We start from the raw sequence: 15,669 nt of genomic DNA, 5'->3' as shown, positions 1-15,669 counted from the left end.
TACTGGAAGAAATCGGATTTCTTTCACTAGGTTCACGCAAAACGCGGATTTTTCGTCGTAGTTAAAACATGTGACCGGGTCGGTGCTTTAGGTTTTCCTAACCAAATGATCGGATAGTATTGTACATAACAACATTTGTTTCTCGGTTCAAATCCATCTGAGTTTTGGCACCAATGGCAACAATACTTTAAGGATTATCAAAGTAACCAGTACATTATTAAAGGAACTGATGGTGGAATTTGAAGACGAAACAAATTTTATTTTCGTCCAGATTAATTACAACATTGCATGATTATTTGTTTACTACTGTTAATGTAATTTATTGTATTTTTTGTTCATTTGGTGAAATATCTTAAATTGCAAAGAAGTTTTTGGTTTTTAAAGAGTTTTTAGTCATTTTAATTGAATTACGTGTTTATTTTACATCGGGAGGGGGGGGGAGTGATTTTCGCTTATTCAAGGAACTGTTTTTACATTTATCATTTTCTAAACGATATCCATTCGATTGTTTTATTCTTTTTCATATGGGGGACGTTGCAGCGGAATTTCCCGTTTTTTCTAGATGGGTAGTTATTTTTTTATACTTAATATCTGAGGATGATTTTTATCCTTTGAGTATGGCTAAAGGAACAAACCATACAATCTCTGAAGATCTTTCAAGTACGCGAGAAAAAATAGTTAATAAAACAACTGCTCAGTGGGCACTAGATAAATCAAGTTGTAATAAATGTACGCATTCTGACACCAAGCACACAGCTTAAAACATTTTCTATTTACTTATTTTTTTCAAGAAAACGGTTGAAACACTTGATAGTTTATTGAAATTATTCAACTTTTCAATTTACAAAGTTTGAACAGAACAACGTCTGTCGGGTCCTCTAGTCGACTGATATATATCGGCGAACTCTGAGCAAAAGAGATCTGAATTTTTCGCATGTTGTTATCAGCAACGAAATACCTGTAGTGTCCACTCAATCTTACAAGAGGGCATGAACTTGTTTTTCCAGATTTTCAATGAAATATGGTTCTTATATGTATTGAGGGCACTGAATCCCTTGAGGGGGTTCTAATTTCTTGCAAATTTCTCATTTTCAAGATTTCTGCGATTGAATCATAGCATACAAACAGAGCTGCCAACTGCTACGAACAAAATCATAGTTTCCACAAACTACAGCCTTGAACTACGATGCTAAAAAATTGTTTCAAAACATAGGATTTATTTTTTAAAAATTTTGCAGTCCCCCCCCCAAAAAATTAAAGCATTAAAGATAATATAAATACTGAATTAATTTACAAGATATTGCTTTTACGCTTAGTAATGTTAAAACTTTTTGTTTCAACTAAAGAAATTGAATTTATTACAACAAATGACTAAAAAAAAGAAATGAATCATTTTTCAAATTCAAAATAAACTGCTGCTTGTCCTACTGTCAGGGTTGCAACTGAGTTCTGCTACTAAAAATAGTTGCATTTAGCAGCCTGTAATATGAAAAATTGTCTCTAAATAGTCGCCAGATTCAGAAAAGATTTTCCAGACTTGGGTCAAATCTTTTTTAAAGAAAGACTTTCTGGTATGATTTTTAGTAGTTTGCATAGCTAACTACCTAGGCTCATTGGGGATGCGGCATGTAAACAATGCTTTCAGACACATCTATCCACAGAGCTGCCACTGCCTACTGCAGCGAAAAAATCGTAGTTTTCACCAACAGTTAGTTAAGAGTCTTTTCATCCATAAGCTCACTTATTTCGCATTGAAAAAGGGGTTTCTCGTAACTTCAAACCACGTGAATGTAGTGATCTGCAATTTTACGTTGCTATTCCTCTTTTTACTATTTTAAATTTTCAAAAGTTGGCAGCACTGTCTATTTATCTATACCACACACAATTTTTACACAAATTTTTAACAAAAACTCCTCTCCTATATTTCCATTTATTCTCACAATACCATAAAGAAACACACGAAAGGTTCTTGAGAAACTGATTAACAATTTCATTCACAAATAAACTGTTCAAGCCAGTAGAAAGGAAAGAAAATACAGAAAAAATAAAATCATTTAAATAGTTATTCAGTTATTGATTCTAAACAAAGCCAAATTGTTTTTTAAAATGCATGATACCCCATAGAAAATTCTTGCATACATGCCAGCACACTAAAATTTTCCACCCGTTAAAATTTTTGATCCTTCGTGTCATATGCATGCTTAATAACACAAATAAGTTAAATAGATAAACTTCGCTTTAAAAATAAAGAAGAAAACATAACATTTAGAGTTAAAATCAGCTTGTCCATAAAAGGAACAAAGAAAATCTTAAAGTAAGACAAAAAACGTTAGAAAAAGCACAAATTTGCCAATTACAGCAGACACGTGTTTCGGCGTTACAGGGAACGCCTTTTTCAATGCAAAAAATAACGAGCTTATGGATGAAAAGACATCATGTCTTTTCAACCATAAGCTCATTACTTTTTATTGAAAAAGGCATTCCCTGTAACGCCGAAACACGTGTCTGCTGTAATTGGCAAATTTGTGCTTTTTCTAACGTTGTTTGTCTTACTTTACTGTTCAGCACAAACCCTGTAGCAGAAATTGCGAGACGCGCGTCGCAGATTTTTCAGCAGCCTGCAGATAATTTTACCAAAAAACAAAAAGAAAGAAAAAATTAATAAATAAAAGAAAGAAAAAGAAATACAACTTGGCAAAAAGATCGTTCGAAGTTCGTTTTTTCACCGGAAAAGCGATGGATGCTTCAGCATTTCAGCTAGAAACATAGTCGCCATATTTGGTCATTCATAAGATCGAAGTAGATAAGATGCTTAAGTGCCTACAATTTCCAAAACAAAGGAGAATTGGATGTTTCATTTAACTGCAATCTAATAAAATGACTTAAAATGTGCAGCAACTCTTTTTTTTTTTTGGATTTTTTAAAATAGTTTTCTTGAGAAATGAAAAATTTTATATTTAAAATTTCACCTTATCCTCATTGCTTTGGATGCAAAAGCGCTAAAAACGTTTAAACTTAAGTGTAGTATTAAGAGGATTTTTATTTTTAAATTATTTTTTTAGCAACAAATTTAGAAATTAAGATCTTAATTTTTGGCGTAGTCGCCATGTTTGGTCATTCCCAAGATGTTGGTACGCAAGACTCTTAAAGTGCCTACGTTTTCATAAACGGAATTGGATGTTTATTGCAATTCATGCTGTTGAAAATTGTGCAAAATGTGCCATTTTTTTCGGATAATTTTTAATTGTTGTCCTGAAAAATGCAAAACTATCTTTACAATATTATCCTATATTCATTGATTTAGCGGCTAGTGCTAAAAACTGACTATTTCAATGATTTTGAATCTCTATTACTACTTTACAAATTAAAAAAATCTATTTATAATCATTGAATTTTAAGTGTAGACGCTATGATTGGTCTTTCGCAAGATGTAAATAGACAAGACTATTACTTGCCGAAGTTCCCAAAAAAAAGAATTAGATCTAGTTTTGATCAGCGACTTTTTGGGTCTAGTTGCCACTGGCCAGTTTGAACATATCTGAATCTTGACCTTTCAAGGGACTTGTGTATTTTATGAAAACTTAAAATAAAACTAATAATAATGCTGCAGATTTTTTTCAACTGCCCAAAACAGTGTCGCAGACTGGCTAGAAAGTTTCTGCTACTGGGAGCACAAAGATATTTATCTTAAAGAAAATCTTACTTATAATTCCATGTCTTCCGCATTTCATCATTATCATGCAGAACAAGTGTGATTGAATCTGCATTCTGAAAGAGAAAATAAAGCTTAAAAATAACTCTTAATAATTTTATAGTAATTAATGATGTCATAATAAATGTATGAACATATCTCAATGCTGTCTAATGCATTTAATGTGCATACACAAAAGGTTACCATTACATTAACTTTTATATATGTGTCAATTTTCAAAGTAAATTTTGTGAAGCTGCTGGATTTTATAACTTGATTTTTGTGAAAGTACCGATTTTAAAATAAATTTTTTGTGAAAGCACCGAAAAGCGGTAGTAAAATCAACCTGTATTGCCTTGGTACATACAACTTCCCTATCAATACTTTTTCTCGTTTTACTTAATGTGACCAGATTTTTCAAGCTAAAAATCAGGACACATGACCGGGGGGGGGGGGGGGTAGAGTAGTTTTTTTTCCATAGGCTTAATATTTTACGTATCAAAAAAATGCCAAGAAATAACTCAAATGTACCAATAAAGAACTCAAGTTGAAAATATTTTAATAATACTGATGTAAAGAATATTATAATCACACAACAAATTTATTAATCAAAATTATTATTTTCAGTTGTACTTGCAGCGTATTAAACATTAAAGAATAACATTTTACATGGCGTTCTTACGTTTACTGACAGCAAAAAATCGGAAAAGCGTTTAAAAAATCTAGCTTGTATGTTATATTTCTTGTGTGATGGAATTTAAACAAAAAAGCGGGACTTTTTCGACAAAGCGGGACATTTCCGCAGCGGGACAGTAAGACAAAAAGTGGGACGTCTGGTCACATTAGTTTTACTTCTTCTAAAATTAGAAAAATCTATACAGTCGAACTCATTTATAACCAGCCCTGATTTAACGAGAACTTGGAATTAACTAGGAAATTAGAAATATTTGGTTGTCACAATGTTAAGTTGATGTGAAATAAACTCCAGGGTGGCGTCAGGAACTGGAAAAAAAAGTTCCCTGACTTTTCCCTGATTTCCCTGATTAAGTTCACTAAATTTCCCTGATTTACGTTACCAATGATAATGGTTTCCTTTCTTTGCTCTACCCTTAAATAGCAATGCATATTAAATGAAATGCAGTGAGAACAGTTTAAGCTGTTAATTAAAAACATATTTTGAAAAGATGCTAATTTTTTCTTTGGTAAAAATAGTATATTAAATTATTGACAGAGAAATATTGTAGGAAATCTAAAACAAATACTTTACTTCCAGGAACCAGTTAACATAAGAATTCTAAGAAATTATTAAAATCACTCTTAAAGACATATCTAACCATGATAAAACTAAAAAATTTAAATGGAAATAATCTTGAACTGAATTTTCAGTATAATTGTAGCTGCAAGAATAACAAGTGACAGTTAAAGTATAGAAGTAATGTAGTTTTACTTCCGTAAATAATACTGCCATGGATAAACGGCAATATCTGCGGAAATAAGTTTGAGATATTTGAAAAAAATGTGGTGGACTCAGTATTAACAATAGGAAAATGTTCGAATTAGACGTTTTCTTCGCGCCTATTTTTCAGTGAAACCAAATAAGCGAGTATGTACAATAAAGATAACGTACAATAGATGATAAAAACGCAAAAAAAAAAAAGTGCAGTTACTGCCCTTTACTTGTACACGGCAGAATAAACATATTTATGTACAAAAAATTTGAAATCTTTCAACAACCAGTCATATTGAACTATTCTCTAATCAAGAACATAGGTTTTAATGAATGAATACAGCATTTTAACTATTAAAAAATAATAGAAAACTAATTAAAATGCCAAGTGATAACTTTTAAGACTTTTTCAGCATTAATTATAAAACAAAGATTTTTTCTTGAAATCGTGATAACAGTATGCTAATTACTTCAAGACAATAAATAAAGGTAAGGGAGCAAGTCATTAATGACAGCTTCATCTTTGCCTGTAGGGTTGTTTATTTTACGTAGCTTGGAATGCTTGGAAGGAAAATTCAAGTACGGTAAAATAAACAACTTTACAGACACAGAAGCAATCTTAGGAAGCTCATTCTAAGATTGAATACTTTGATCTTGAGGAAAAAAGATGCACAAATATGTGGTACTGCATAATCGCACCTCATTAATTTTACTTTTTTAAAACAAATAATTGGCGTAAAATTCGTAGGGAATCGAAGTACTTCATTTTGCAAGGAAAAAAATTTGTTTCTTCATTTGATCAATTTTCCCTGAATTTTTGTTATTTTTTCAAAATTCCCTGATATTTCCCTGATTTTTCCCTGAGTGATAAAGTTCCCTGACTTTTCCCTGATTTCCCTGATCTGTCGCCACCCTGAACTCGCTTTTAACGAGCAAACCCCGCTTAAAGTGAGCAATATTTTTGTGATTTATAAAACTTCTATTGAGTTTGAGCAAAATGATAAGTATTAAATCTTTAAAACAAGTGATGACAGCATTTTTTAAAAATTATTATTATTTGCAGTTAGAGATGTTTTATGAAACATTACATAATTTGAGGACGTCAGTGTCATCACTTCCAGTACTTGTTTCCGATTACATTGTAGCTCAAACTCAAGCTAATTCACAAAAGTAAATAAATAAATAAATAACAGAAAGAGATGACGATAGCAAAAATTATGAAGAGTTTTAAATTGAATTACCATCAACATACTCAATGTCTTTTGATATGCACAAAAGCTTCAACCATTTTTCGAATCCAGGAGTGAAAATGAAGATGTTATGGCCAATGAATCTTCCTTGAAAGACATCCAAACACAAGAAAAAGACAGAAAGACAGTTCAAAGGAATTTACAACATTTCTTGCACTGTAGAGCAATTGAAAACAAGCAAAGCAACTGCGTAATAACTTTAATGATTTTTTTCACAGACCCGTTTTTTACCAGTACTCGGTTATAATGAGCAAATAACATGGTACCTTCCGCAAAAAATCAAATATTATTCCAAGGTGACGCAATTCAGATTTTTCCAATGTTACACCAGAATAAAGAAGACAGTAATGATTCTGTTGAAATGTTAGTGTTTCTTAAAGAAATGTTAAAATGTCACAAATACAGATTGTGTAAGTTTACATATTATGAAAACTTACTTTATCAAAACCTTCCTTTACTAACCATGGAGTTATTCTTGCAAATCCATGCTGCGGACCAGAGGTCCAGGGCCCAAAGTTAGCTAAAAGTAAAAATAAACGATTTAAAAAAAAACTTTTCTGCCTAAAAGTTTTAATATGAAGTAGAAAATTGATTTTTTCAAAGCTATAAGAAGAATACAAAACTACAATTTACAAAATTAAGTCTTATAAGCCCATTGATGTACAATCAATTAAGGGTGAAAAGTTCACCACGAACAGAATAAGAGGTCTACACTTTAGTAGAGGGTGTAAAGGTAGTATATGGCATATATGCTTTTTGATTTGTTTCAAACAATAGCAAATATCCTCTGCTTTTTAATAAAGTTGATATTTTAATTTTATGAATTTTTTTTAAATAACGTTAAAAATATTAGTAGTATCAGTGTTTAAAAAAAAACAGATCCTACTGTTTAGTATTTTTAACGTAGTCTACCCGTCCACTTTTCTAAGTTCAAAATAAAGGATTGATTGAAAAATAATAAAATTGATTGATTCACGTGTTCAAAGAACGAAGAGTTGACTTTATAAGTGTGAGCTTTATACTATTCTTAGGTTATTATTTCATTTAAATTAAAATGGAGCTTTGAATTGGGGAAGAGGGTAGTCTACTATGGTTATCTGTCCCGACTTTTGAGACTGTATCCCAAACTTTTTAGAAAAGGTCAATTAATCATCAATGACCTTCAAATACAATTGCCAGTTTTTTTAAAAAAAGTCAGCTTTAGGTGTGTTGCCCACCTAACCCTCTACTTTTTTGGTGCATCAACGGCCCATGCTCCTTGTGTCACTGCTAAATTTTCAGCATCACTGTTATTCTCTTCACTTTCTACTGATTTTAATGAAAAGCTTGGTAAAGAAATCTCTCAGCCTATGTAAGGATAAGCGACTCTCTGTCAATAAAAGATCGCATACCCCACACACACAGAACCTTCTTGAATTCAAATAAGTGTGATATTGAAATCTTCTAAAGAATATCAGACAAAAGTGATCTTAAAAAGATTTCAGTATCTAAGACCCGACTAGGGATGCAACATCGATGTCGATGTTTTGGAAACATCTATGTTTTTGTCAAAACATCGATGTTTTCGGAACATCGATGTTTTGGTTTCGATGTTGATGTTTTTGTATTATAATTGAAAATTATAGTAAAATTTAATCCAATTTTCCCACTAGGTAATTAAGTTTACTTATGGTATTGCTCGAAAAATTTCATTTATTTGCATACATTTAAAAAGATTGATTTTTCTGTGTAAAGGATGCTTTTTGGGAAGATCACTACAAGATGGTAAAAAATAACTGGAGGGTGAGGAAGAAGTCAAAGCTATTGGAAGAACTTGACCCTGGTAGTCTGTTGCCAGGACTTATAGTCGATTCTAAGGCTCTAATTCTTAAACTAAAGAAAAATCCTATCTATTACTACTGTGAATATTATTACTGTAAAAATTCAGAACTATTAAAAGTTGTGTCAAAGCATTTGATAGTGATGGCGACTTTTGTTTCATCGGAAAGAGTTTTCTCTGCCTGGTTGAATAGTCAGCCAAAAGAGAAGTGCTTAAACACCAAATATTGGAGGTTACTTATCGTCTACCTAGGAGCAGATACAGACTAACATTTTAGGGGGTTCGTGCTAAAGAGTGAACCATCCCCTCATCCGTGAATAAACTTATGGTTTTTGGTATGAAAAATTTCTGAAACTGCTTAGGTGTTTAAAAAAATACCACATCGGTCAAGAATATGGCACCTAATAGGACAAAAACCTCACGAATAAATTTTATAAACAATTTAAAGAAGTAGTATTTCAAGTATTTACTTCTAAAAATAATTCAAAAACTGAAATCATTTACACTTTTTTATTACTTTTCATCATACTGGCTCATGAACCCAGCGCCGCAGACTAACTGTCTCAAGAAAAGCTATTTTTACTGTCTACATATTTTAAATACATATGCTATAAACAGAAAAGTGGGAGATAATACACCCCCCCCCCCCCCCAAAAAAAAAAAAAATCGAGAACTATTTACTGTTTCTTATTATGGCTTCGGTCCTCCTTTTTTTTTTTTTTTTTTCAAGCAGTCATTTTCACTTCTCAAATGCAATGAGCCTTGAAACAGATTACAAAGTTTTTTTTTCCGCAGATTTTGATGGGAGGAGGGGTCATGACCCGCTCACCCCCTCCATGTATACACTTCTTACGGTTTTGATCAAGTTTTTTATTTTTTTGAGCAAACGCTCAAATACTGTTGCGGGTTGGGGGGGGGGTGTTATGACCCCCTCACCAGCGGCGGATTGGTTGAAAAAATCGGCCCTGGCATTAGGAGGTGTAGCGGCCTCAGAGCTCTTATGGATATTAAATTTTACCTAACGATTGGGATATTACTTAAACATGAGGAAATTATTCTTAACAACTAAATATGTTTTATTTAAACAAAATTTAACAGATAGGAACACTTCTGCGCTTTAATGGTGAACAAATTGATACAATATTAGCTAAACCTTTTTTTGTGGGGAAATTGTGATTGTAATTGTTCATTTAAGTAGTTTTATAATGCCCGGAACTTGATTGAATATTTCCTTAATGATAACACTGCTTGACTAGTATGTCCTTTTCTGCAGTCATAACAGAAGTAACTTGATTGCCCTGTTAATTACTGGGCCTGTCATAAACATTCCCTGTTTTATACTGCAATATCCTGACGACACCCAGACTCGATGCGAGGTCAAAAACCTGGTGGAAGGTGTTGGCCCTTAATATTTTTTCAAACGCATGTACCGACATAAAGAGAGAGAGAGTGTGGACTTAGTTTTCTGGCTTCTGGTAGTCATTAAAGTATTAGCAATGTAAACTTAATGGAAAGATTAACATTGAGCCTGAAATAAGGGGGTCCGGGGGCCTCTCTCCCGGAAAATTTTCGAAATTGTAGTCTTAAAAACTCAATATTAGACAATATTTGGTGATGTTAGGGGAGCGTAGGTTCAGAATTTCTCCTGCTGCAGTTTTTCAGAAGTGGAAATCCAAAAACAGAATTTTAAATTATCTTCGAGTATATGGTACGACGAGCGGTTCCGAGGGCTCTCTGAAATTTTTAAAAATATATTAGCGCTGAAAACGCAGTTTTAGACGATCCTTGGTGATTTTAAGTCGAGATAGATTCCAAGGCCATCCACCAGAATACTTTCAAATTGAAGTCTTAAAAGCCTTTTTTGGTAAAGATTAGGACACCGGCAGTTACTCGAAAATTAAGTTCCAAAAACGAAATTTTTGCTGACCTTCAGTGATGTTAGGAAAAGGAGTTTTCAGGAGGCTCACCCCGGAAAATTTTCGAAATTGAAGCACTAAAAACGAGATTTAAAACGTTCTTCATTGATGATGTCGAGAGAGAGGAGGAGACGGGGCACTTTCCCAGAAAATTTTTGGTACTGTTAATTTAAAAACAGTTTTAAACCATCTTTCTTCCAGCAAATTTTCGAAACTGGATGCTCCTCAATAGTATTTTAAAACTGCATATTTTTAAATAATTTTACGGAAAAAATATTTTGTCACTTTTATTCCAATCGTTAAAAAGAGGGTCGCCGAGAGCAAAAGCGGCTCTGGGGAAAAAATGACAAAGGTCAATTTTTTCACAAGCCTCCTTCTACACCTTTCACTATTAGGATATTTTACCTTCTGCACGAGTTCAATTGCGAGCCGGGCCCCTATTCTCCAACTAAGCTGACATGACCTCACGTCGGCCCTTGTTGTAAGTTGCATTTTATAGCAATTGTGAATTGTCATTTATAAATAAAAGCGTCAAAGAAACCAAAGGTATTTTAACTTTTTACGACCGCTAAAGTTTACCTGTTTTTAATTTATTCATTTATTTTTATTACACCGCTAAAAATATATTGGCATCCCCAGAGCTCGACCTTTGGAGGCCTCTTTGTCTAATCACACAACTATGTATAAATCACTTATGTGCATTTATGAATCCCATTTGGGCCCCCTCATAATCGTGATCAAGTAAATTCGTTACTGGCAGAATGATTAAAAATTTCCTTTTAAAGAAGTTTTTTCCAATTAATAAGTCATATTTTTTTATCTTTTTAAAAATACATGTGATTTTCATATCGTTGCAATGCTATGCATAATTCTTTAAAAAATTTGGGGGGCCCCAGGCCTAGGCCTAGGCCTAATCAGCCTGTGTGGTAATCAGGCCCTGGGCAGCCCCATTTCAGAAATTCCCCCTCCCTCCCCCTCTTGTGGGGACGGCCCTACCTCCCTCCACCCGCCAGCTTTAGCCCATACCTAAAGAGGAGCAGAGACTGTGTTGTGCGAATTTGCGTTATTCTAAACACATGCGCACAAAATTTACATTTTGCTGTTAGTAGACAGGCCCGAAAGACTTTGCTGATAGTTGATCGGCCCCAAGCAATCCAAGCATGACCGGCCCACCGGGCAAATGCCCGGTTGCCCGCCGGCTGTATCCGCCACTGCCCCTCACTTGTATCTGCCACTGCGTCTACCCCTAAACAAGCCATCTTTCAATTACTCACAATTTGTGTTTAATTATATAGCACTAACAGTACAAAACATATTTCTTGCTTTTAATAATAATTGTCAGAATTAATTTTGTACTTTTAATATAATTCGCACAACTCTTTCTCATCATACAACTGACTGTAAGTGCTATGATATACTTTTTCGCAGATTTAACTAGTTTGTATTAATTGTTGCATGTCTTATCATTTTTTGTCTTATTATAGTACTAAGATGTTACGAAATTATTCCTATTAAATTGCATTCATGATAGTTGCAAGTTCAGTAGTTTCAATAGGTTCATATTCTTTTGTATTGCTTAAATTAGACGCAATGCCAAAAGAATTCCCTGATCCATTAAGAAACATTTGTTAGAGATTATCACCTATGTAAGTTTGTAGTGTAGTATATTAAAAAATGTATGTTAAATATTGACAAAAAGATCGATGTTTTAAAACATCGATCTTTTTTGGTCGATGTATCAATACCATCAATGTTTTAATTTCCAACATCAATGTTCTGAAACATCGATATTTTGCTATCGATGTCGCACCTCTAGACCCGACCATACATCCAATAACTCATAACATAATTCCCATACAGTAAAGTAGGGGCTTCAAATGGTGTAAGAAATAAGTATTTCATTTTGAGGAGCACAACTGCTCCTTAAATTCTGATATTAAGGAGCAGTTCTGTAAAATTGAGGAGCAGTTTTACAACTACAAATATAAGAATATTTAGGCTATGAAATTTTCAAAAAGTTGAAATTTTCATCATTAAAAAAATTAAAACCATTTTCACCCAGTTCATTAATAAAAATAGGCATCTGAAATCATCAATTATTACACTGCTTCGACTTCTATTTTTGTCGTTCACATTTCAAATATTTTCAGTTTTTTTTTTTTTTTTTTGACATTGAAAAATTTTCAATGCAATTATGACGATGTATCGGTTTTTATACATCCTGACTGTGATGTAACATCGCTTATTTCCTAAGGAAGGCTTTATAGCAGCAACCTCACATGCGGTTGACCTTACATTGAGGTCTGACTGTATAAAAGCAAAAAAAAATATACATTTTCATAACTTTATATAAGTTTGATTTCTAAAATAAAGTTTCTTACGAAATACTATTGGAACACCTCCTCTTATGGCTTTCTTTCCATCAAAAACCGACTTCTGGCTAAATAGAAATTTAATGATCAAGTAATTTGCGAAAAATGAAACACATACTGATAACAAACCGTAGGAAACAATAAATTTACAAACCTGACAAAAAGTGCTTCTTTGCCCTGTGGTGTCCAAGATAATATAGTTCCTCCTAAAAAATAATATACACAACATAAATCAAAGTAAAATACAAAAAAATTTCTTTAAAACATTACTCTTAAGTCCCGATATGTAAGAGATTTAAAACTTTTAGTTTTTTTTCTCTGAAAGAGTCTTTCTGTAAATTTTGTATTAAAAAAAATTATTTGAATTTCGTGAACACATTTATTAAATAATGAACAAAAATCTTAAAACTTTGAGAGACTTAGTTTTAGGATAAAAAAATTACTAATACTTAAACCAAAAAATAAATATTACTGAAAATAAAATAAAATAATCATTTATACTTGAAACTCTGGCCTTCGACTTGAAACTTTATACTTGAATGCTGACCGGGCCAGCGAGAAAAATGCGCATACGTGAAAAATGTGTATAACAGAAGTCATGTATAAGCAAGAGATCACTATACTCTCAAAAACACTTTAAAAACCAGATAGGAATGTTTTAACTTTTGAATACTCGGTGTGGGGGGGGGGGGGCACTTTAGCGTTCCGGTCAATAGAAATCTGACAAGCTTATGCAAAAAGCAACTCAATTAGGGTTGAAAAATGCGAAATGCCCATCTCACCACCTTGCAGTAATTGAAAGATGAAAACAATGTTTGAAAAAACAGCTCGTATAGCACTTTCACCATGCTAAACTAACGAATGTGAAAAACTGCATTTTTCAAATTTGATATTTGCTGTAGTACTCAAAAGGGCTACTGGTTAACTACTTTGATCAACTTTCTTTTTTTTTTACTTTTAAGTTATTTTTCAAAATAAAACATTGAAAATAACTATATGCTTCAAGTGGAAATAAATTTATATTCAGTGTTTTGGCTCTCCTGAAAAGTGCCAATAATCATTAGTTTAGAATGGTATGGACGATATGTACTACATTTTTTTTCACCTTTGTCCCCAAAATAAAAGACATTTGTGAAAATATTCTAAACGATTAAATAAATAAAAAAAAAGACAGTCAATTTCAACTAAACAAAAAAAGTTGTTTCTCGCCATTATTTTTAAAGTTTCCAACAGTTTGTACTGCAATGCATCGACATTACTTTATTTTAAAACCAATAGTATGATTGTGTAACTCTTAAAAAAAGCAAATGATATGGTGCAAGATTTAATGCTCGTTTTAGTCATGACTCACACGGAGCAAAAAACACATGTTCAAAATTGAAACAATAGAAAAACACATAATGTTACCTACCAAATAAATGAACAGTAACAGTACTGTTCCCTTTAGAGAGAGTAATAGTATCTGCAGGTGTGTAATCTTCCATCACTTGGGAATGAAGTAAATGGAAAATAATTTTAGCTACAAAAACTATTAAGGTAAAATAAAAAAACCTAGGTTCAAAATACCTCCTGAGATTAAAGTCAACCATGCAAATTCAGAACCAAATCACGTAATTCAACTGTAAAACAATAATATAACAAGATAACGGAAAGCGAAAAGATTTTTCATTTGATTTCCTCAGAAATCCGAAACTAAACATACATAAGTCACTTCATTTCACTTTTTGGTGAAATGCAAATTATGGCTACGTTCGTCGACCTTGACCGGTAGCTACACGAACGCAAGCGAAGTGAAATTGCACTGAAATTATTTTAAAAAAAAAACTTTTTCACAGTAATTTATAAACTTTTCTGAAGATTAAAGTTTGCTTTCGTTGCTTTTAAAATAACATTATCGATGCGTTTTTAAAAATTTACACACAAATTGTATTAACTGTAACTCAATATACCATGGGGCCATGGTTACCAATTGTAAACAAAACACGCTTTAATAGAATTTTAACAGATTCCTCCCTAAAGAAAGAGAAGCTTTTCAAAATAAGGAAATCAGGGGATATTTCGATAATTGGGAATCTGGCGATCTTTCTTCATTGGCTTCAGTCTTTGGCTTCAGCGCCTGCGCGAGAGGGTTTTTTTTTTTTGCAAATCAAAACGAAGAGATCGGACACATCCATTCACATAGGGTTACTATAAATCAGCAGGGTTACCAAAATAAAATTATTTATGCCAAAAATGAGACGACCGCGCCAGATTCCCAATTATCGAAATATCCCCGGAAATCAAACTCCCCCCCCCCCCCCCCCTTTGTGATACTTGCCAAAAAATCGAAAATTCTGATCATTGGAATTGCGATAAAAACAAGAACCAAAGAACCGTTATTCTAAATCTATTATCTACTAACAGCTTTAATTTTTCTGATATTTAGCGAATGTGCCCTCAAAATCCCAAACCTTAGGAGAGGCATATTGGCCTAGTTCTGATGTTATCTTGTCTGGGAGCTCCTTTTAACCATGACAGAAGAGTCTCCTACTTTACATAGTTTCCTTTCCTTCATTTCTGAGATTTTACATTACTTGAATCAAAATGAATTTATTTGGATTTTTATATTACAACAAAAAAATTTGCATCAATATTTCAAAATGTTTCCTAATCTCACTATATTTTAATGAAATTTTATTAATGTATGTAATGGAGGCAAAGCGGTACGTACGCAACCCTCATCATTATATGTTATGGGTATTAAACCCGCGAAGAAGAAGAACAACAAAACACGCTCATAAACAAGTGGATACTTCGCAAAAAAAATTTTTTAAAGAAATAATCCTGTTATTCTGCTCACAGAGTCTAGTTAAGGCCTTCCAAAATGAAAACAGTCAAGATGATCTTCTGGTAAGAAATACTTGGATGCATCTAAAGGAAATGGCGGGAAACCAAGAGATTTCGTAATTTGGGTGCTCAGGCATAAAGGAATCCCGGATAACAAAACAGAAGACTCTTTGCTGAAAAGGCGGAACAAAATGATTATACACCTATGATCCCTATTTGTTTCTGGGGAGATGTGCAGAATTATATAACGAGCGAATGCTTTAAAGAAAGTTAATTTATGGAATAATTCAAAGTATTACAACAAATTCAAGAAGCTCATTCCCTCCTTCAGAGTTAATTTTAAATGGA

The 15,669-nt window shown here is 32.8% G+C and overlaps 1 protein-coding gene across 1 annotated transcript in view; it reads right to left on the bottom strand.

The window, feature by feature from the left end:
* Positions 1 to 14,194, bottom strand: part of LOC129224059 (uncharacterized) — a 28,708-nt gene extending 14,514 nt beyond the window's left edge. Inside the window, exons 1-5 of the mRNA XM_054858458.1 lie at positions 13,907 to 14,194; positions 12,650 to 12,701; positions 12,505 to 12,563; positions 6,826 to 6,908; positions 3,704 to 3,768 (exon numbers count right to left, since the gene is read on the bottom strand). Of these exons, the coding sequence (XP_054714433.1) occupies positions 3,704 to 3,768; positions 6,826 to 6,908; positions 12,505 to 12,563; positions 12,650 to 12,701; positions 13,907 to 14,084 (437 nt within the window). The 5' untranslated portion in view covers positions 14,085 to 14,194. The remainder of the gene's footprint in view (positions 1 to 3,703; positions 3,769 to 6,825; positions 6,909 to 12,504; positions 12,564 to 12,649; positions 12,702 to 13,906) is intronic.
* Positions 14,195 to 15,669: the final 1,475 nt, after the last annotated feature.

The sequence above is a fragment of the Uloborus diversus genome, chromosome 6 (genome assembly GCF_026930045.1).
Source record: "Uloborus diversus isolate 005 chromosome 6, Udiv.v.3.1, whole genome shotgun sequence".
NCBI classification, from domain to species: Eukaryota; Metazoa; Arthropoda; class Arachnida; order Araneae; family Uloboridae; genus Uloborus; species Uloborus diversus.
Note: the sequence above shows the minus strand (reverse complement) of the source record. Positions and strands in the feature narration are given on the sequence as shown.